Source organism: Littorina saxatilis, linkage group LG6 (assembly GCF_037325665.1).
Source record: "Littorina saxatilis isolate snail1 linkage group LG6, US_GU_Lsax_2.0, whole genome shotgun sequence".
In the NCBI taxonomy this organism is placed as follows: Eukaryota; Metazoa; Mollusca; class Gastropoda; order Littorinimorpha; family Littorinidae; genus Littorina; species Littorina saxatilis.
This window is the reverse complement of record NC_090250.1, coordinates 24,721,546-24,744,045: the sequence shown is the minus strand read 5'-3', so window position 1 is coordinate 24,744,045 and position 22,500 is coordinate 24,721,546. Positions and strand designations below refer to the sequence as shown.

The 22,500-nt window shown below is 44.7% G+C and overlaps 1 protein-coding gene across 3 annotated transcripts in view; it reads right to left on the bottom strand.

Annotated features, from left to right (window-relative positions):
* The window catches only part of LOC138968809 (protein Fe65 homolog), a 270,704-nt gene that overhangs the window by 47,343 nt on the left and 200,861 nt on the right, over positions 1-22,500 (bottom strand). For all 3 annotated transcript variants that reach the window (XM_070341455.1, XM_070341457.1, XM_070341456.1), the window contains exons 3-7: positions 21,221-21,377; positions 19,955-20,377; positions 17,903-18,095; positions 17,066-17,141; positions 4,941-5,074 (exon numbers count right to left, since the gene is read on the bottom strand). In XM_070341455.1, the coding sequence (XP_070197556.1) occupies positions 4,941-5,074; positions 17,066-17,141; positions 17,903-18,095; positions 19,955-20,377; positions 21,221-21,377 (983 nt within the window). The remainder of the gene's footprint in view (positions 1-4,940; positions 5,075-17,065; positions 17,142-17,902; positions 18,096-19,954; positions 20,378-21,220; positions 21,378-22,500) is intronic.

The following is a 22,500-nucleotide window of genomic DNA, read 5'->3' as shown; positions in this document are numbered from 1 at the left end:
ATCAACACGAGGACAGGAGGTGAGCTGGAGACCGGAGGGAGTCGAATGCAAACACGGAGTGAAAATCATGCAAATTGCGGCCGGATGGAACATGTCTGGACATTTTGAAACAGCATTTAATGATGTGGCACCAGCCTGATCAATGACAATTTGAACTCCGCACGGGAAGCTCGAGGAAGGAACACCGTCTGTCAGTGTTGAGACATTTCAGCCACTCGCATGTAGATGCATGCATGGAGGCATGTGTTTTTCAGTTTACAATAGATTGCGGCGTTTCACCGGTGTTGTAATTTGCTTTTGGGGTGTGTGTGTGTGTGGGGGGGTGCCTTCGCGCGCGTGTGTGTGTGTGATTGGAGAGAGAGAGAGAGAGAGAGAGAGAGAGAGAGAGAGAGAGAGAGAGAGAGAGAGAGAGAGAGAGAGAGAGAGAGAGAGAGAGAGAGAGATACACACACACACACGAACTTTGAACATCGTCAAAGACCACAATATTCTACATCTCCAAATGAAAAAATCCGGAAAAGAAAAGAACCCCTTTTGGTTTGCTTCATAAATATTTAATGCCAAAAGATTGAAAGGTAAAGTGCAAGCTCGCTCAAGGTGGCTTAACGTGCCTAAACTTCCTACAACGCACAGAGATGGATTGTGAGAGAGAAAAAAAGTTACGAATACCTGGATGACAAGAAACTGCTAATACCGAGGTCCTCAAAGGGAAAACTTTGCAACAGACAATGAAACAAACAAACAAATAAACACACACACCAACAAACAAACAAATAAACACACACACCAACAAACAAACAAAAATTGATTTGACTCTTTATGACAATCATGAAGTGTATGTCCGAGATATCACCTTATACAGCCACGGAAGCGGTTTAAGATGTCTTGGGGGCATGGTGCGCAATTATAGGGATGGCAAAACTCAAATTACTCATGCCTAGCTGACAAGAAATTGCTCTCCACAACCCCTCAAGCACACACGCACGCACGCACGAACGCACCCGCGCACACACACACACATACCACACACAAACGCCGCTTCTGCCTAGCATGACCCTCATCCTCCAACACTTGTCCCTCATCAGACGCGCACTGGGAATGGGAGGGTGGTAGTGCGGCGGTGATATGCTTTAATAAAACGAAAAAAGAAATCCCATTCTAGCAGTCTCAACAGCAGTGCTCATTCAGTCGGATACAGGGTTCATCAACTCTGCCTCTGAGGACCTAGCTGCCATCACTCCTGCACTAGATGCGCGATAAGCTATAAGATCGGCTGGATGACTAAGAGCAACGTGTCGTTTGAAAAAAAACAACACAAATACAGTTCAATCTTTTCTTCAATCTTTCGTTCGCGTTTTGTTTCAATTGATCAAGCTTATACTAGGAAGGCTGAAGTTTACATTTCAATATTTTCTTCGATATTTTGTTTTAATGTGTTGCTCTAGCTTATAAAGTTAATGAGATGATTGATTAAGGTATGCACCAAGCACCGAGTCCTCCCTTGACATACAAGGTTTTATACGGATTACGATGATGAAAGTCAAAGTTTCATGCACAGATTCATGGTCAAAGTCAATGTTTCATACGAAGGATCATGATCAAAGTCAATGTTTCATACGAAGGATCATAGTCAAAGTCAAGCTTTCATTAAGAAATCCAATAACAAAAACATCTCGTTTAGAAATTCTATTCTGCTCAACCGTCATGTGACAGAAAAACGAATTTCAGTTCGTTATAGTGTATCGGCGGGAACGGAGAAGGCTTGCGGGTGAAACGGGGAGAAAGAACAACACAAATTACTCATGCCTTGGTGACAAAAATTGCCTAGTCCTCTCCCCCATGGGGCAAAATATCACAGACTTGGAGAAGTCCGTGGGAAAATCCATCTCGGTCTGTGCTCAGTCAGCTGGGTAAGGTTAATCAAGTCTCGGCTCGGAGAAGGGGAGCGGAGTACATCCAATTCTCTTTCTCTCTCCCCCGACACAGCGCATTGATGTCTACCTTTTCTTTTCCCTGGGGGAGTCTTGCTGGCCTTCTCAATGGTGACGTGATACCCGCAACACCAGGTCGTCATTTGAATTTTCAAAACTTCAATTCCGAGAATCTGGAGTGTCAAACTTCAACTAATGAGAAAGAAAGCAATTCCGCTTTGATTTTCTTTCTCCTCCGTGTGTCCTCTGCTGGCTAAGATTGTTATCCACTTACAAAGCAAACATCTAATTCTTTTTTTTCTTTTTTTTCTTTTTTTTTCTCTCGGCCCAGTGACATTTTCCCTTTATGAATTTTCGCTCCATTTTTACACAAGTTCATCACGTTTCTTTTTGCCGTTGTATTTTTTCCTATTGCACTTCGAATGTTTCCGTTACTACTTCTTTCACAAACTAATTATTTGGAGAGGAAGATTGCAACAGCAATAACAGCATGGATTTCTTTGGCAGCGTGGGAATTACGACAGTTGTGACACACAGGCGATGACTTGTTTAACAAGAAGGGCAAAGCCCATACGACTCACATGCTTGACCTAAACCTAGCAATGACATCATACACTAAGAACTGCTTTACACATTTTTCCTACCAAAATACATGTGACCTTGACCCAAGGTCAAGGTCATCCTAGGTCATGCAACACAAAGCTGTTAATTCAAGACATAGGAAGTACAATGGTGCTTATTGGCTCTTTCTACCATGAGATATGGTCACTTTTAGTGGTTCACTACCTTATTTTGGTCACATTTCATAAGGGTCAAAGTGACCTTGACCTTGATCATATGTGACCAAATGTGTCTCATGATGAAAGCATAACATGTGCCCCACATAATTTTTAAGTTTGAAACAGTTATCTTCCATAGTTCAGGGTCAAGGTCACTTCAAAATATGTATACAATCCAACTTTGAAGAGCTCCTGTGACCTTGACCTTGAAGCAAGGTAAACCAAACTGGTATCAAAAGATGGGGCTTACTTTGCCCTATATATCATATATAGGTGAGGTATTCAATCTCAAAAACTTCAGAGAAAATGGGAAAAATGTAAAAAATAGCTGTTTTTTAGACAACATTTATGTCCCCTGCGACCTTGACCTTGAAGCAAGGTCAAGATGCTATGTATGTTTTTTGGGGCCTTGTTATCATACACCATCTTGCCAAATTTGGTACTGATAGACTGAATAGTGTCCAAGAAATATCCAACGTTAAAGTTTTCCGGACGGACGGACGGACGGACGGACGGACGGACGGACGGACGACTCGGGTGAGTACATAGACTCACTTTTGCTTCGCATGTGAGTCAAAAACCACGGTAGCTCGCTCACAGACAGACAGACAAGACAGACAGACAGACAGATACGCACCCACAATCACCGACATACTAATAATTACACACACACACACACACACACACACACACACACACACACACACACACACACACACACACACGCACACACACACCCACAAACACACTCACCCACCAACACACACACATGCACCCACACACACACTCACACAGACACTCACCCACACACTCACCCACATACACACACCCACTCACCCACCCACCCACACACACACTAACACATGCCCTCGCCCCACACCCACCCACTCACTTACCCCCTCCAACACCCAAACCACCCTCCCGGTCCTCCCACACACACACACACACTCACCCACACACACACACTCACCCACACACACTCACCCACACACACACACACTCACCCACCCACACACACACAACCACCCACACCCCCCCACACACACACCCACACTCACAACCACCCACACACACACACTCACCCACACACACACTCACCCACCCACCCACACACACACAACCACACACACACAAACACATGCCCTCGCCCCACACCCACCCACTCACACTTACCCTCTCCAACACCCAAACCACCCTCCCGGTCCTCCCACACACACACACTCACCCACACACACACAACCACCCACACACAAACACATGCCCTCGCCCCACACCCACCCACTCACTTACCCTCTCCAACACCCAAACCACCCTCCCGGTCCTCCCACACACACACACACACCCACCCACACACACACAACCACACACACACAAACACATGCCCTCGCCCCACACCCACCCACTCACACTTACCCTCTCCAACACCCAAACCACCCTCCCGGTCCTCCCACACACACACACACACTCACCCACACACACACAACCACCCACACACAAACACATGCCCTCGCCCCACACCCACCCACTCACTTACCCTCTCCAACACCCAAACCACCCTCCCGGTCCTCCCACACACACACACACACACTCACCCACACACACAACCACCCACACACACATGCCCTCGCCCCACACCCACCCACTCACTTACCCTCTCCAACACCCAAACCACCCTCCCGGTCCTCCCACACACACACACACCCCCACCCACACAACCACCCACACACAAACACATGCCCTCGCCCCACACCCACCCACTCACTTACCCTCTCCAACACCCGAACCACCCTCCCGGTCCTCCCACACACACACACACCCCCACCCACACACACACAACCACCCACACACAAACACATGCCCTCGCCCCACACCCACCCACTCACTTACCCTCTCCAACACCCAAACCACCCTCCCGGTCCTCCCACACACACACACACTCACCCACACACACACAACCACCCACACACAAACACATGCCCTCGCCCCACACCCATCCACTCACTTACCCTCTCCAACACCCAAACCACCCTCCCGGTCCTCCCACACACACACCCACCCACACACACACAACCACACACACACAAACACATGCCCTCGCCCCACACCCACCCACTCACTTACCCTCTCCAACACCCGAACCACCCTCCCGGTCCTCCCAGTCCCACACACAAACTTGGACTGTCATCCAGCAGAGACAACCATAAATTGAACGATGACTGATAAAACTCACCGAGTCACTGTTGATGGAGATGGAGCGGACAGTGGCGGCGGAGCAGAGGGTGGGGCCATCTGGGGGAGCGGGGGGAGGAGGGTCTCTCTGGATGGTGCCGCTCTTGATGTGCCAGTAGTAAGGGCCATCTTCGTCTGAAAAATCATGAACAAAAATATCCATCACTTTCTTGTAAGAAAGCCTTATATGTAGATCTATACAGATGCACGGTCAAGGCATACTGACACGAACACAGACATGGACAAACATATATTGCAACCCCGTACATCTACTATCCCCACACCCGCGAACGAAGTCATATTGACACACAGATAGACAAACGCACGAGTATCTCCCCCCCCCCCTCCCCCCAAATCATATGAACCACCGTTGGAAACGTGACCATCTCAAGAAAACAGAAAACAGAAAAAAGGGAGATCAGTTTCTATAAAAGAAATTAGGAGCTAGTTTTGTGAATGCTTACATACACTCATCGTATTTAAAATAGTCTGCGTGACACACAAATTCCACAGCAAGAACGAAATTCGAAAAGCAAATTATGTCAATTTCGGGACCCAAAATAAGAGCAGAATCGTGGAAAGTACTATATGTACAAGCGTTGAGGGGCACACATGGGGTGGGGGGTTAGGGGCATGAGAGACTGGGGTAAAAGAGGGGGGTGGGGTAGTGGGGGGTGAAGGAGCCACACGCAGAAACATATCTATAGACAAGAAGAAAAATAACTACATTAGTATTAAAAAGGGCACGCAAAAACACATCAAACATATCCGGCTGCAACTCCCTGAGGACATAGGACTTCAATCAAAACGTGACACTTAATCCCGCGTCCCATACTTCCCCAGACTAACCTATATTCGCCAGTCACAGACAGTAAAACAATCCTTTTAAAGATACTGTCATCTTCCTCCTATACAGAGAAGCATCGTAGACTATGATCTTGTCTCATCCACAAGAAACGCTTGCATCAGACGGATGACAGCTTCAAGACCACTGAAACATCTTGAGACTGAAGAGCGGGTCAGTAAGAGAACTTATTGTGTGCTTCAATGATCGATTTAAGAACTTACCATGTGCTTCACTTACTCATCGAAGGACTTACTCTCTGCTTCAGTGACTCATGGAAATTGACCTGTCAACTCTGCTTTCGGCAGTTTAAAACAAGTCGCGTAAGGCGAAATTACTACATTTAGTCAAGCTGTGGAACTCACAGAATAAAACTGAACGTAGTCCGCCGCTAGTGCAAAAGGCAGTGAAAGTGACGAGCCTGTTTGGCGCGGTAGCGGTTGCGCTGTGCTTCATAGCACGCTTTACTGTACCTCTCTTCGTTTTAACTTTCTGAGCGTGTTTTTAATCCAAACATATCATATCTATATGTTTTTGGAATCAGGAACCGACAAGGAATAAGATGAAAGTGTTTTTAAATTGATTTCGAAAATTTAATTTTGATCATAATTTTTATATTTTTAATTTTCAGAGCTTGTTTTTAATCAGAATATAACATACTTATATGTTTTTGGAATCAGGAAATGATGAAGAATAAGATGAACGTAAATTTGGATCGTTTTATAAAACAAATTTTTTTTTTTACAATTTTCAGATTTTTAATGACCAAAGTCATTAATTAATTTTTAAGCCACAAAGCTGAAATGCGATACCGAAGTCCGGCCTTCGTCGAAGATTGCTTGGCCAAAATTTCAATCAATTTGATTCAAAAATGAGGGTGTGACAGTGCCGCCTCAACTTTTTACAAAAAGCCGGATATGACGTCAATCAAAGACATTTATCCAAAAAATGAAAAAAAAGTCTGGGAATTTCATACCCAGGAACTCTCATGAAATAATTCATAAAGATCGGTCCAGTAGTTTACTCTGAATCGCTCTACACACACACAGACACACACACATACACCACGACCTTCGTCTCGATTCCCCCCTCTATGTTAAAACATTTAGCCAAAACTTGACTAAATGTAAAAAGAAACTGGTCACATTAAAAAGTAGATTGGGAGATTCGAGGTATTCCAGAGAGACGGAACTGGAAGATTTTTCTTTGCTTTTGTAACTGAACGAAAATCACACAACTTGTTTCTCAGTGATTTCTCTCTCTCTGTGTCTCTGTCTCTCTCTGTCTCTGTCTCTCTCTGTCTCTCTCCAGCACACACACACACACACACACACACACACACACACACACACACACAGACACACACACACACACACACACACACACACACATTCGAAATGTGGGACAATGGACCTAACCATGCACATTAAATGTAAATTATGAGAAAAGCTACAACCTGATTGCTCACTGCGCTGAGTGGGATGTGTGTGTGTTTGTTAAAGATATTTTGCAGATGGACACACAAAACTAATTCATCAATTTGTTGTTTTGTTCAGCAGTATTCAGTTCCTATCTATTTGTTTTTGTTTCTCTCTTTCGATGCCAGTCTAAAATTCGGTTGACAAAGAGGGTAAAGAAGTCGTGAGAAAGAACAACAGGACGATGGGGTCACCTTATTGGATAGCATCGACCGCCATCGCTGATAAATTGTCTTTGGTTTCCAGAACTAGGTGAAGTAAGGAGTGGCGGGGGTAGGCAGCCGAAGTGTTCTTGATGTCCGGTTTTGCTCACACATAAATGGAACTGCCATATTAACAGTCATGAACGAACGAATTAATATCAATGTCTTTCTTATTCTTCATCAAGACTGCGCCTTGAACATCTGACAACAGAAGAAATGAGAAAGTCTGAGATGACGACATGCCGAAACACACGTGAAGAATACAGTAACCGATAGACAACGAAGACACCATTAATTAAACCAAAAAAATCTGCTCAGTCTTCGATTCAGAAAAGGGAAGGCAGCTACTGACCGAATACAACTGATACGATACTGAGCAAGCAACCTTGAAAAAAGAAGTTCGCCTTCGTATTGTTCGTCGGGACTATATTACATTTGGCACGAGGTAAAATTTAATGGTGTGTGGGTTACAGCGTTCAAGGGTATAATCAACCATCTTAAAAGCAGTAACAGTTAAATATACACAGCGGAAGTTGAGTAAACCCTCACACAAGACAATTTCTTGTGTCGCTTTCTATGTTAGTTCAAATCTATCACCACCCCCCCCCCCCCCCAGACTAGCCCGATATAAAACCCAGTAGCCAAACAAACAATACCTTACATGCACCCCTGTTCCGAAATATGTCAATTTATTTGTCGTTCTTAGGTCTTTTTCTTCCCCTGCCTTTTTGGTATTCGTCTTTCCCACAAAAAGTTCTTTGTCACACACACAAAAAAGAAGGGGTTCCGAGGGCAAGTAACTCAAGAATACAAATGACTAGGAGGAAGTCACCGTCTCAAATCTGGAGAATTCTGAGGTCAATTTATAGGTCTTTCCAAAAGGAACACAGCTAGTTTCTGAGACCAAATAATGATGGAATACAACTAAAACGAAGTGTCTCGCTCTCTTCTGGGAGGGTTAATTCTTCCGTTGTTGTGAGAAATGTAAAACCCGCGCCGCCAAGAGTTGGCTGGTACCTCGTTCGTCAACACGATCGCCGCCCCTGATTGTCTGCTGGCACTGCTGAAAATGGACTTGCTCCCTAGTTCGTCAATCTTGACAAATTGTTTTGCAAGTCTAATCCGTTAGATTAGACTAGTATCCCGGCCAGTGTTTCAGTGGGCCACTTTGAAGCAACCTACTCCTTTAGACTAATATCCCGCACTGGTACAGCTTCCGAAGCAAGTCTACTTTTGGAGTTCGAGTGCTTTCGCGCGCTTATATATCATCTGCCTGGAATCATGGATCTCACACAATACAATTTGACAAAACGATAAGGCAATGTGCAACTTTTATGATGAAACATTTAAGTCGACTGAAAAAGAAAGCACAAAACCTGCGATTCTTGTTAAAACTACAGCTTCGGAAAAAATATCCTTATCGCTAACGATAAGCAAAGGTAATGACTGTTTTGACGATCAAAATGTAGTCTTGTATGCCTTTGGTTTGACAAACTCAGAGGTAAAAGTCATCTCCCAAGCGTGTTCTGCAGCAAAATCTGTAGGGATGTAAACTTGAAGATTGGAACTATTTCCAGTGACAGAGTGCGCAATATGTTTCAGCTGAATGCAAATTCGCACCATTTATTTATACCTACGTGTACTTAAACTGATGCCTGCCAAGAACTGGAATCCTTAAAGTGCATAAAAAGGACAAATATAACCCCAAGGCAATCATTTACTATCAAGTTTCTTTTACCTTTAACAGCCACACATACATCAAACGAGTTTCGGTCCACTCCTACCACGCACGCCAATTTGTAGGTCAATTTGTAGGTCAGACGAGGCCTGAGCAACTTTTAACGTTGCCCGTGCTAAAATTAATGTAGACCCCATAAATATAGGTCAGACAGGGGGCCCTAAGTCCTTGCTCAATCATCAATAAACCTATGTTCTAGTGGGCAGTGCCGACAAGCGTAAACATACACTAAAGCTCCCAAAGGTTCCGTATTCGTGGCTGAAAGTTTAAGTCTGCCGAGGACCACAGGCTTTTAGCTGATGACTTTCAGGGATTGTAGCTCTCACCGTCCGCCAGCCTCAAGAAAAATGGTCCAACCTAGTATATGGAGGGAGGGGGGGGGGGGGTCTATACATTGTGTGAGAAATTACAGAGAAAGGCCTCTTCCATCTTCTACCCTTTTACCTTATTATACTCTCAGTTTGATCATGTTTGAATGCTTATGTTCTTCTTAGCTAATTTAATATGGGGTGCAGTCTCTGCTCAAGTGTGTGAATGGATGACCCTGCCCACAGAGCATTTTTTTCTTGGTCTTGGCAAGCCACGAAACAGCTATAGCTGTGGTAGACCACGTGTAACGAGACGAGTACATGGGTGGGACTGACAAATGTCATGAATCCTGAACCTCAACCTAACCACACACACACACACACACACACACACACACACACACACACACACACACACACACACACACACACACACACACACACACACACACACACACACACACAAATGAAAAAAAAGAAGACCATAATCGCATCCGGATTTCCGGCATATATATACCGGAAGAATTCCACCCATGCGTATAACAGGTAAGATCAGACCCTGCCAGCACCCTCCCCCCCCCCCCCCCCCCGCCCCCTACCCCACACCCCCCTTGGGATGTGAGCAAGGCTCAAATTTGAAAAAGAGAGTGCGGAAACTCTCTGGACGCAATTGTCCGATCTTTATCTCGCTTGTGTCTTTCGAGCGAGCTTCTGGACAATTTGTTGGATAAGTTTATTTTCTGTATTACAAGTGTTCGTCTGTCTGTCCACTTAAAAGACCGCTGGGTCGAAGGTCAATGAACGTAACGATTTGCTTTGTGACAAATATAACGTTCCAATAACATAACTTTCTTGTTTTTTTTTATTCTGAATTTTGGAACGTTGGCAGTCTATTTGTTTTTTGGATTTGGGACAACGTAGTTTTCGAACAGCATTGTGTATGACCCATTCGTACAATTACACGGTGGTTCTGCTTCATGATTTTCTTGATGGACATGGTAGTCTGCTGATATTTTGTTCCGATGACACATTCGACCAATGGATGGTTTATCACTATGATTATGGTCTAATGACACAGTGGTAGACCAGTTACATGGTGGAATACAGACATGCTCCAAATGGATAAGCTTTGTGTTTTTTCCCGGTTGAAACGTGACATTTGTGTGTCATTGTTTTACGATTCGTTGCCTTCAAGAGAATAAAAATGACGATGCAAACCGTTATTTATTTTTGTCTTATGTCTATCCCCCCCCCCCCCCCGCCCACACACATGCACATTGCTATCATCGTTCCGATGGGAACGTCAAAAATACAGTTTCCGTGAGAGCATCTTCCTGATAGGAAACGCACGTCAACTTGCGCTAAAGTAGTCTCTGCGGTTTGCTAAAGTAGTCTCTGCGGTTTAATAACGGCTGATGTTGTTATTATCCCAAGGCACACATCTTTCTATTAATGTGCCATGGATTAGATTTAAAAAGCCCGTGTGTTGATCATGAGGAAGACTGGAGCTTGAACTCCCAATTGGCAGAGGTGTGTGTGTGTGTGTGTGTGTGTGGTGTGTGTGGTGTGTGTGTGTGTGTGTGGTGTGTATGTGTGTCTGTGTGTGTGTGCGTGCGTGCGTGCATGCGTGCGTGAGTGTGTGCGTGCATGCGTGAGTGAGTGTTTGCGCGCGCGCGTGTGTGTATTTGCGAGCGCGAGGGTGTTTGCGATTCAAAGGCGTAATCAACCAGTTCACACCCCGAAAAAGATGTCCGCTAATACCTGGCATTTACGTCTACAGTCGCGGTAATTCTGGCACACTGTTGACGGCCATTCTATCACGATGCGCGAAGAACCGCGGCAACAACAAACACTTAAGCAGAGATTGAAGATAGAATGCCAGTGGCCAACATTTGTGTTTTCGCGCAACCATCTCCAACTCCCGGGAGGGACATAAAAACCTTAACCAACTGTCCAAGACCAAACCTCATTCGCTTATCAATCCACGACGCACCCAAGCGGCAAGCCCCAAGTTCTTTAACACAAAACGCTGTTCAAACGAAATTATTTGTTGACGGAAATCAGCAGAATGAATTCAGTGATGAAAAGCATGGCCCAGGGAGTAATTCCATGGCCGTAAATTTAGCAGATAGAGAAGGAGTTGTCACTAGACTTGCCTTGATACTGAAGACAGTAAAACAAAACCCCTATGCTCTGGTCAGCTCGTAAATAACGACTGTGACAATTAACGGTCACAAAATGTGATCGGGGTGGAACGTTACCGTGACAAGTGATAAGGTGGATAACTGTTGTTCGGTGGAGCATGCATGACGTAACGACGCGGGGAAAGGAAAATAAATTAACCTGCTGATTGTAAGGGAAATGACGGACTGAGGGTGGAAGCGAGGTGGAAACGACAGGTCATTTATCTTATTCCGCTTGACATAGAGCTTTGTTCGCAGCGGTCTGGAACTCAACAGCAATGATCAAAACATGATATTGAGAGATTGGGCTAGTGTTTTTTTTCTCTTTTTTTTCTTGGGGGAGGGGGGGGGGGAGGGGGTTGTACGGGGATGGGGGAGGTCTATATTTAAAACGACCGTCAGAACCTAGCAATTACGAAGATTTGTGTTCATGGGTGACAGCTGTCAGCTCTCTGCGACTCTCACCTTACTTCGCTTCATTTGATTCACTTAAATTGTTAAAAAGAATCTGGCCATTGTTGTTGTGTGCATGGCGAGCAGGGTTAATCTGAATGGCGTGCATATAGGAGTAGGTGGACACGAGACATGACCGATTTTGTGCGGTCTGATCCAAAGGATTCAGAATCGTAAATAAATTAATTTAAGTGATCGAGAGAAAGCTGTAATTCAATCAAAATCAAATTTGTTTTTCTGAGAATGGGCGATGCATTCGAGACAAAACGGAAAGTACTTCACCACGCTGATCAAAACGAGGTCACGGCGCCATTGGTGAAAGCCTCTCGACATTTAATCCAACACGAAATCATGACCACATGACAAACACACAGACACGCATTTCCACAAAAACAATGTTTTTGGCTTGGCATTGTTCCACTCACACTTCTACAGTTTGTCTATTTAAATGCAGCATTTTGCAGTAATTGAATACACTGATGTTTGCATTCGTGCTAATTCGTGATTCACCTTTTTCTATTCTCTTTTGATTAGATTCCAGCTGTTCTTCTGTTAAGCTATAACCGCTTTGGAGTAGCACGCGCAAGTTCTCGCGTATGACCGGAACAGATCGGTGTCGCTGAGGAGTGACTCAAAGAAGTGATGCGCAGAAATCCGTGCCCTTGTGTGTGTTTGTGTGTGCGCGCGTGTCCAAAACGAAAACTCTGCTGTTTGCTTTTTTCCAATCGGCGGCCGAGATTCACAAGTGTCATTTTAAGAGGGCGTACTTTTCGGCGGAAGTGCCAAAAGTAGTCATGAAATCTTGACAACAAAGACTGTGCAGGACTGTGCATAAATCTTTTTTTTTTGTTTGTAGCCATATGCACCGTTTGATTCTTTGAATGTGACCCGATTATGACGTCACGGACCCACCTCCACCATCGACCGACCATCGCTGCTATGTCTCCCTACTATGAGGTGTGCCTATCCGCACGCGCCAGTGTGTGTGGGTGAAAACAAAACACACAAGCTAAGTGCACGACAGCTAATTCCTCGCACGTTTCAATCAGCCGACACGACGCGGTTAAAAACCACCCACAAGCACGTCATTACAGCATCGTTTACTGTCACCTCACGTTAACTTCTCGTACAAGAAGTCAAACCGTCTTAAATCTGGCCATATTCTGAAAGACACAGAGGGAGAGTGTGTGCATCTATATATATATATATATATATATATATGTGTGTGTGTGTGTGTGTGTGTGTGTGTGTGTGTGTGTGTGCGCGCGTGCGTGCCTGCGTGTATGTGCGTGCCTGTGTGTGTATGAATGTGCGTGTGTGTATGTGTGTGTGTGTGTGTGTGTGTGTGTGTGTGTGTGTGTGTGTGTGTGTGCGTGCGTTTGTGTGTGTGTGTGTTTGTGTGGGTGTTAACGTGTGCGCGCAAGCCATCAACAACTTTTGCATGTCTTCCCTTTCATTCTGCGACATTCCTACCCGCATGCGTACCGACAAATGTAAAGTGTGCATTAAACTTTTTCACGGTCAAAGAAACCGCATTTCAGGAAGTCATCCAATGAAGCATTAAAATGATCGAAAGAGGATTTTCCCCCCGAGTCTTATTGCGAAAAAAAAGCCTAAATCCCATTTAAACCAGATCGCGTCATCCTTTCACTATTTTCTTTCCTTTCTTGTGGGTTATAGACAGGAAAGAGATGCTAACAAATTGCTCTGAACTCCCACATACGCAAAACAACACCCGCTAACATAAACGCCTGCATGGAAATGAAATGGCAAAATTGCGTGGTTAGCCACACACATTTTTGCATCTCGACTTTGGTGTTTCCTTCTTCTATTCCTATTTGTTTTTTTCCCCTCCTATTTTTTTCTTCTTCTTCTCCTTCTTTTCACTCCCAGAACTAAATCTCCTGATAGCGTTTCTAAAGCCTATGATCTCACATCGGAGCATGCGCTCTCTCGTGGAATTGCATTCTCTCTCTCTCTCTCTCTCTCTCTCTCTCTCTCTCTCTCTCTCTCTCTCTCTCTCTCTCTCTCTCTCAGCTAGTCAGTCAGTCAGTCAGGCAGAGACAGTCTGTCTTTCTCTCTCCCCCAACCTCTCTAGCGCGCTCTCTCACTCCTACTGAGTCAGTCCGTCTGTGTGTGTGTGTGTTGTGTGTGTGTGTATGTGTGTATCTGTGTGGTGTGTCTGTGTGTGTGCCTGTGTGTCACTCTCTCTCTCTCTCTCACTCGCTCTTCCCCTCTCTCCTTCTCTCATCAATCCCCCCCTCCTCAATCCCCCCCTCCTCCTCCGCTGTGGCTGTATTAAGCCACCCTAATGTCTCTGACAGTGTATTTCTGGATTTTCTCTGACATCCAATCTCGGACTTAAGCTTGTGCTAAACTCAGGGGAACAGCGGCTGAAAATTATCTCAATTGCTCACAAACACACGTTCAATCCTCTTCATTCTCTACATGTTTTAACTGGTCGAAAGATGACGTGTGTAGGGGGGGAGGGGGAGGGTGATGCGTGTGCGTGTGTGTGTGTGTGTGTGAATGGTATGGGCGGTGAGGACGCTTGTATTGTTGCCCGTGGTCTTAAACTCCTTGAAGGATTCAAAGACAGACCGACAAGCGGACAGACACACTTACACGCATAGACATGTGTCTTGTGATTTGTCGCGTTCCAATATCATCAGTATTAGGCCCAACTTCTCATCCGCGCACCGATATTAATCCTTATTTCACGTTAAACACACACTCACACACACACGCACGCTCGCACACACACACACACACACACACACACACACACACACACACACACACACACACTCACACGCACTTATGCACACACGCACATTTGCACGCACATACACACACACACACTCACAAATACACTAACAAACGCGCTGCGAAAAAAAAAACCAACATGCACACACAATTCCCTGCATTGACATACATCAACACCCATGCACAGTTCTATACATCGTGCATTTCTCGATATTCGCATGCACATCGCTTACAAGAGAGCAAAAGGTCGCTAAAAGCCATCTGTCACCAGTGAAGTGATGAGCAAACAAGAGAAATAAATGGAAGGGCGCGGGAAACAACACACACAGTTTGATCACAAAAACACGACTACTCTGCTGCCACAATACACTTGTGGGAGGCGATTGCAGAACCATCAATTGACGCACGTCTCAATTCGCTTGGATTTAGCTTTTATTCTGGCATGTTTCCATCTCATCTTTTCCTCTGGCCTTTTCTGACATTTGATTTTGAAAAAGAATCTTAACAAGAAGGGCAAAGCCCATACGACTCACATGCTTAACCTTGACCTTTACATGACCTTGACCTTCAGGGTCAAGGTCAAATAACTAAACCTAGCAATGACATCATACACTAAGAACTGCTTTACACATTTTTCCCACCAAAATACATGTGACCTTGACCCAAGGTCAAGGTCATCCAAGGTCATGCAACACAAAGCTGTTAATTCAAGACATAGGAAGTACAATGGTGCTTATTGGCTCTTTCTACCATGAGATATGGTCACTTTTAGTGGTTCACTACCTTATTTTGGTCACATTTCATAAGGGTCAAAGTGACCTTGACCTTGATCATATGTGACCAAATGTGTCTCATGATGAAAGCATAACATGTGCCCCACATAATTTTTAAGTTTGAAACAGTTATCTTCCATAGTTCAGGGTCAAGGTCACTTCAAAATATGTATACAATCCAACTTTGAAGAGCTCCTGTGACCTTGACCTTGAAGCAAGGTAAACCAAACTGGTATCAAAAGATGGGGCTTACTTTGACCTATATATCATATATAGGTGAGGTATTGAATCTCAAAAACTTCAGAGAAAATGTGAAAAATGTGAAAAATAGCTGTTTTTTAGACAACATTTATGGCCCCTGCGACCTTGACCTTGAAGCAAGGTCAAGAGGCTATGTATGTTTTTTGGGGCCTTGTCATCATACACCATCTTGCCAAATTTGGTACTGATAGACTGAATAGTGTCCAAGAAATATCCAACGTTAAAGTTTTCCGGACGGACGTCCGGACGGACGGACGGCCGGACGTCCGGACGGACGGACGGACGGACGACTCGGGTGAGTACATAGACTCACTTTTGCTTCGCACGTGAGTCAAAAATGAAAGCAAAACGGAATGCATAAAGTATTTTTTGAAAGTGCATTATCCGGTAGCTTAATTATGTTTATTCCTTCACCAAGTAAACAGACGACCACACAACCAAAAATAATAAAGATTAGAATAAATAAAATAAAATAAAAGGGCAAGAGCAAGAGTAAATGTTACAAAAGAAGTATCCTCTTCTGATAATAAACGATACCACGTTTGTTGCCACTGCTCCCGTTATTTAGAAATCTTGTGAAGTACAACAGTACGCGGATGGATGATCAGACCCAAGGAAGACGGTTGGACGACTAGTAGCTATTAGAACGCTTCCAACTTTCATGGGCAGAACTCATAACCGTTCGACCACGGTGGCTGCTGTTCTGAACTTTCCATCCCTCATCGCTATCAAACTCTTCACTACGAACACTCTCACGAGCTCACAGACAGAGAGGCGGGACAGATAAACAGACAGGCACACAGAAACACAACTGAACGCACGCACGCAAGTAAACGGACAAACAGACTTTCTCCTCTCTATCATTCATTTCCTAATTCAAAATTGGCACAGACCACAAGAGGAAGGCAGACGAACAAAACACATAATTATATACATGTGCATGCATGTACGCATACGAACGGACGGACAGAGTCGATCAAAACGACAGACTGACACACACACACACACACACACACACACACACACACATATATATAGACACACACACAGACACACACACACAAGCCCCCCCCCCCCCCCCTACACACACACAGGTAAAAAACAACAACTTTGACTTACCTTCGTGCTTTTGCCATCCAGGGGGCAAGACCTCAGTCTGAGAGCTGGAATCCCCGGCCTTCTCATCATTCCCACCCTATAGACAAACAGACATCATATCAGCACAATTTCAGGCAACGGGAACAGAGAACGTCAACATCGTCATGCAATCAAGGTGCACAAGGTGCACCGCCTCTCATACACCATGATTCCCTCAATGATATGTAACAGCCTGTCTGCATGTATACTTCGGTGGAGGGAGGGGAGGGGGTGCGAAGAGCGAAGAGGGGAAGGAGGGGGGAGACAAAAAGACACGGGGGGGGGGGGGGGGGGGAGGGGGGGTCGGAGAGAGGAAAAGGGAGGCAGGGAAGCTTCAGGAAGCACGTTTGACACGTAGAAGGGTGGTTGGGGGTGAGGGGAGGGACTCCAGGTAAGGGGGGCTCTGTTGGAGCGAGAGAGAGAGATTGAGAGTGAGACACAGACAGACATACAGGCATACATACAGACAGACATACAGACAGACATACAGACAGACATACAGACATACAGACAGACAGACAGACAGACAGACAGACAGACAGACAGACAATGAGAGATTATGATTCTGGAAAAGAAAAAGACACGGTTGGTAAAAATACAAAGGGAAGTTCAGAAGCGGAGCGGTCGAGAAGGGAGGCCGCGGGTTTGGGGAGATTGCAATGGCCATGATCTGAATAATCTTCTCCCCCGTTTAATTCAGCAAGCAATTGTTAGGGTTTGGAGATGTACTTACTCACAGTCGTCCAATACTGACGTCTTTAGAAGATAACAATCTTCAATGCACAAATACGGAGGGAAATAAAAGTGAAGCCATCTTACCTCGTACACACCATCAGGAGTGTCAAGCTGTTCGGCGACCGGAGCATCTTTCTTGTCCTTCTTCTGGACAACGGCATAAATGTCGTCGTTGACAGGGCCGCGAACGTGACTGACGCCGTCGTCGGAACGGTTGTCCGACTGAATGCCGCTGTCGTTGGAATCCGGCGAGTTGATGTCCGTACCGTCTTCGAACCTATAGATGAGAGGTTATTTGTTGTTGAAGGAGGTGTACAGCGGAACCCCTCTCCTAAAGCCTGCCTTACACTGTGCCGTATATCCTTACGAATATGAAAATGTTGTATTCGGCCAAAAAAGAGACGAATGGACAGGAAAAAACAGAGAAAAATCGAAGGCTTACGAATCCTTGCGAATGTCATACGAATGGTTGCGACTGCTTGCGAATGTCTACCGATCATTGCGATTGTGTACGAATCCATATACGGATCTATTACGAACGTTGCGAGTAGTGTTGCGAGTGCTTGCAAACATTTTACGAATAAAACGAGTATGCAATTCGCATTGTTCGTAATGTTGCTCTTACACTCTGGCGAATTGCCCTTGCGAATAGAATTCGCCGATAACTCGTAATGATCGAGACATGGTCACAAGACATTCGTAAATGTTCTTAACAATTCGCCACCATTCGTCTCTGTTTGCGAACATTAGCAACATGCTCCTAATATTCGCAAGGAAGTCATATTCTGAATGTTTCGCAACGTACTCTAAGTATTCGCAAACCATTCGTAATCATCGTAAAGGTATGCGTAGCGCTCGCAAGCATTCGTAAGGATTTTATTCGTGCACATTTTGCCAACATCTTGCGAATGGTTGCGAATTCATTACGAATTTCTCAGGAATGTTTTGACCATTTCTTCCCAATTCATAAGAATGTTGCGAAAGCCTTACGAATGCTTGCGAGTGACTGCAATTGCTTGCGAATGTTTTGAAAACAGTAAGAATATCTTGCAAACGTCTTGCAACTAAACGGCGATTTTGATGCGTGTGTATTCTCAATGATCGGAACATATTCGCAAGCACTCGCAACCATTTGTAAGACATTCGCAAGGATTGGTAAGGCTTCCAATTTTCTATATTATTCATGTCCATCATCCATGTGTCTATTTTTTTGCCGAATACAACATGTTCATATTCGCAAGGATATTCGGCACAATGTAAAGACAGGCATAACGAATGGTTGCGAATGGCTTGCTAGCACCACGAATACATTGCGATGATTACATTTATGTCTTGCGAGTACTAACGAGTACGTTGCGAAAAAAATAGCAATATGACTTCCTTGCGAATATTAGGAGCAAGTTGCTATGTTCAAAACAAGAGACGAATTGTAAGGAATAGTTAAGAACCTTTACGAAAGTCTTGCGACCATGTCCCGATCATTGTGAATTATTGGAAAATGCTATTCGCAAGGGCAATTCGGCACAGTGTAAGAGTAGCCTAAAATGTAAAACTCAGGACCCAAATGCATAGCCAGTACATACTTTAAGGGTTTCATAGCGCTGTGGTGCCCATAGCCCATAGTGGAACCCACTATTGAACGTAGCGGTCCGCATGCATGAGGTCAAATAGTGCCTGTAATAGCTATAAGCGGCTCTATTTTTAATACGTCGGTAGCGGAAGGGTCTTTAAAGAAAAGGGAGTCTTAAAATGGCGGAAAATGTACAGATGTAATTAACAGATAGTCTGGAAGGCACACTCCTTCCCGTGCAAACATCGGCTCACTGTTTCAGATGTGGCCAGGCTTTAACATGGGGAAAAGACCATCCTTCCAATTGGTCACTTACAAACAAGTCAACAGCCTGGGCGCTCTCTGTGCACAGTGGACATTTTTTTTATGAATGGATTTGGTAAAAGCCACTATATTCATCAAACAATTTCAACGCACATCAGCAACCAGTTCGGGTGTTCATGTTTGGTATGTGACCATTTGGCGGTTTGGTCTTATCCCACCCATATAGTTGATACCCCCTCCGCCCCCGAAAGGAAATCGTGAAACACACATACATACACACACACACACAATCCTTCACTCACTTCTCATTCGCAGGGGACTCCTCCTCCACAGCAACGCGGTCCGGCAATACGTCGTCCGGCGTGCACGCTCCGAGTCCGTCGTCCGGCGAGTCCGGCATGTCCACGTTGATCGTCCGACCCTTGGCCTGCTGCTCCAGCATGGCCAGGTAGCCAAGGATCCCCCGGCTCTTCTTACTCCCCCCGTTATCCGGCACGGCGTACGTAGTCTCCTCTCCCTCCTCTTCCCCCTCCTCCTCGCGCACATCCTCTTTACTACCCAGCAGGTTATGGGTCATCTCGGAGTCGTCGTCGTGTTCACCGTCGTCGGGCTCCAGGCTGGAGGTATCGTCGTCGGTGTCTTCGCCATCCGACGGGCTGTTGAGCTTCTGAAGCACGAAGGAGCGGTCAGGGCTGGACGGTGTCGCCTCGGCTGACGAGTAGTCACTGTGAACAGAGGAGAAATAATAATATCACACAATTGTTTAGCTCCCCAAAGCGCATGCTCAGAAAGTTACAGCATGGTTTCCCCGGTTTTTCCCAAGCTTTCTACCACCTTTTACCTTATATTGAAATTAAAAATGACGCGTTTGACCATATAAGGAACATAAATTGCAGTCAAAGAGTGTACTAACATTGTTAACTGCATTGTTTCTTTTGGCACAATCTAAGCTGAAGTGGTCCACTTTTGAACACCCTTACTGCAATCAATTTTGAACACAGTGAGACACTGTGCATAATTCTACTAGCAATAGTAGCACACATGGTAAACACTAGGGTGTTCAAAAGTGGAACACCTCAATTTTAGAGTGCAGCAGGGGTAATACAGATCAAAGTCAACAATGATGAAGTTATTTCTTCAAACGGTCACGATAAAAAGTAAGTAGCATGTACGCAAATACAGAATGCCATTGCCCTCTGCTTGGGGAAAGCTCTGTACCTATATTCTAGTTGTAACTGTCCGTCCGGAGGTAAAACAAGTCACGTAAAGCGAAATTAATTAATTCAGTCAATCAGACGAACTCACAGAATAAAACTGAAAGCACTACACCATTGCTCGCTTGAAGTGACATGACAAGCCTATCTAGCGCAGTTGCATATCGCGTTTAACAGGAAAGTGCGCTTTTCTGAATTATTTTTTTGACTGCGCCCTAGGCTTGAATGTGTTACATTCCTTGGCCTGTCATTATTTCAAATAAAAAGAAGGAAAAAAAGAAGAGAGAAAACAACACCAATCTGCAACTCAGAGCACCATCAAAGCTGTTATATATCTGGCAGGTGTTGGCTTACCTGTGTTGTTTGTCGGTGGCAGCACTGTCGGCCACGACCAGCTTGCCAATGGACAGGGAACTGTCGTCGTCCACAGGACTCTTCAGGCCGTTGGAGTTGAGTTGGTCCTCGTAGCAGTAGTTGGGGTTGGCAAAACTCAGGTAGGTGGAGTCGGGGTCTGCAACACAAGAACACAAACACCTGGTAAGACTAAAGCGTTCAGGTCAGCATCAAAATCAAATCGAATGTTCGCAATGACTTGATCTTTGAATCATTTGGAGTCTAACCTACCCTGGCGGGGTCGGGTTCTGCAACACAAGGACACACTCACGCCTGGTAAGACTAAAGAGTTGAGGTCAGCATCAAAATAAAATCGCAAGTTAGCAATGACTTGATCTTTGTATATATCCTAATGTAGTCAAACCTGCTCTAGCGACCACCTCCATATAACAACTACCTTCCCATTATGACCACCTAACAGGACGCCCGTCAAAGTATTTTCTGTGTAGTTTACTTTTCCATGGCGACCACCTGTCGTTAATCACCACTTTTGGTTGGTCGACTGTATATAGTGCGAATATCCGACACAAGATATATTTGAAGTGAAGTATCTTTTCTTGTCTTAAAATTACCAGGTATTTTTGGGTCAAGCAATGCACAATTGTCTGGAAACATTCATTACACTACAAATAACAGTTTCGTGTACACATATCAAAATTCAACAAAGTTTACATTACGTGTTTACGTGTATTTTCTATACTACTAGGCAGTATTTTTACATTTAGTCCAGTTTTGACTAAATGTTTTAACATAGAGGGGGAATCGAGACGAGGGTCGTGGTGTATGTGTATGTATGTGTGTGTGTGTGTGTGTGTGTGTGTGTGTGTGTGTGTGTGTGTATGTGTGTGTGTGTGTGTCTGTGTGTGTGTCTGTGTCTGTGTGTGTCTGTGTCTGTGCGTGTGTAGAGCGATTCAGACCAAACTACTGGACCGATCTTTATGAAATTTGACATGAGAGTTCCTGGGAATGATATCCCCAGAAGTTTTTTTCTTTTTTTCGATAAATACTTTTAATGACGTCATATCCGGCTTTTTGTAAAAGTTGATGCGGCATTGTCACACCCTCAGTTTTCAATCAAATTGATTGAAATTTTTGTAAAGCAATCTTCGACGAAGGCCGGACTTCGGTATTGCATTTCAGCTTGGTGGCTTAAATATTTGGTCATTAAAAATCTGAAAATTGTAAAAACATTTTTTTTATATATAAAACGATCCAAATTTACGTTCATCTTATTCTACATC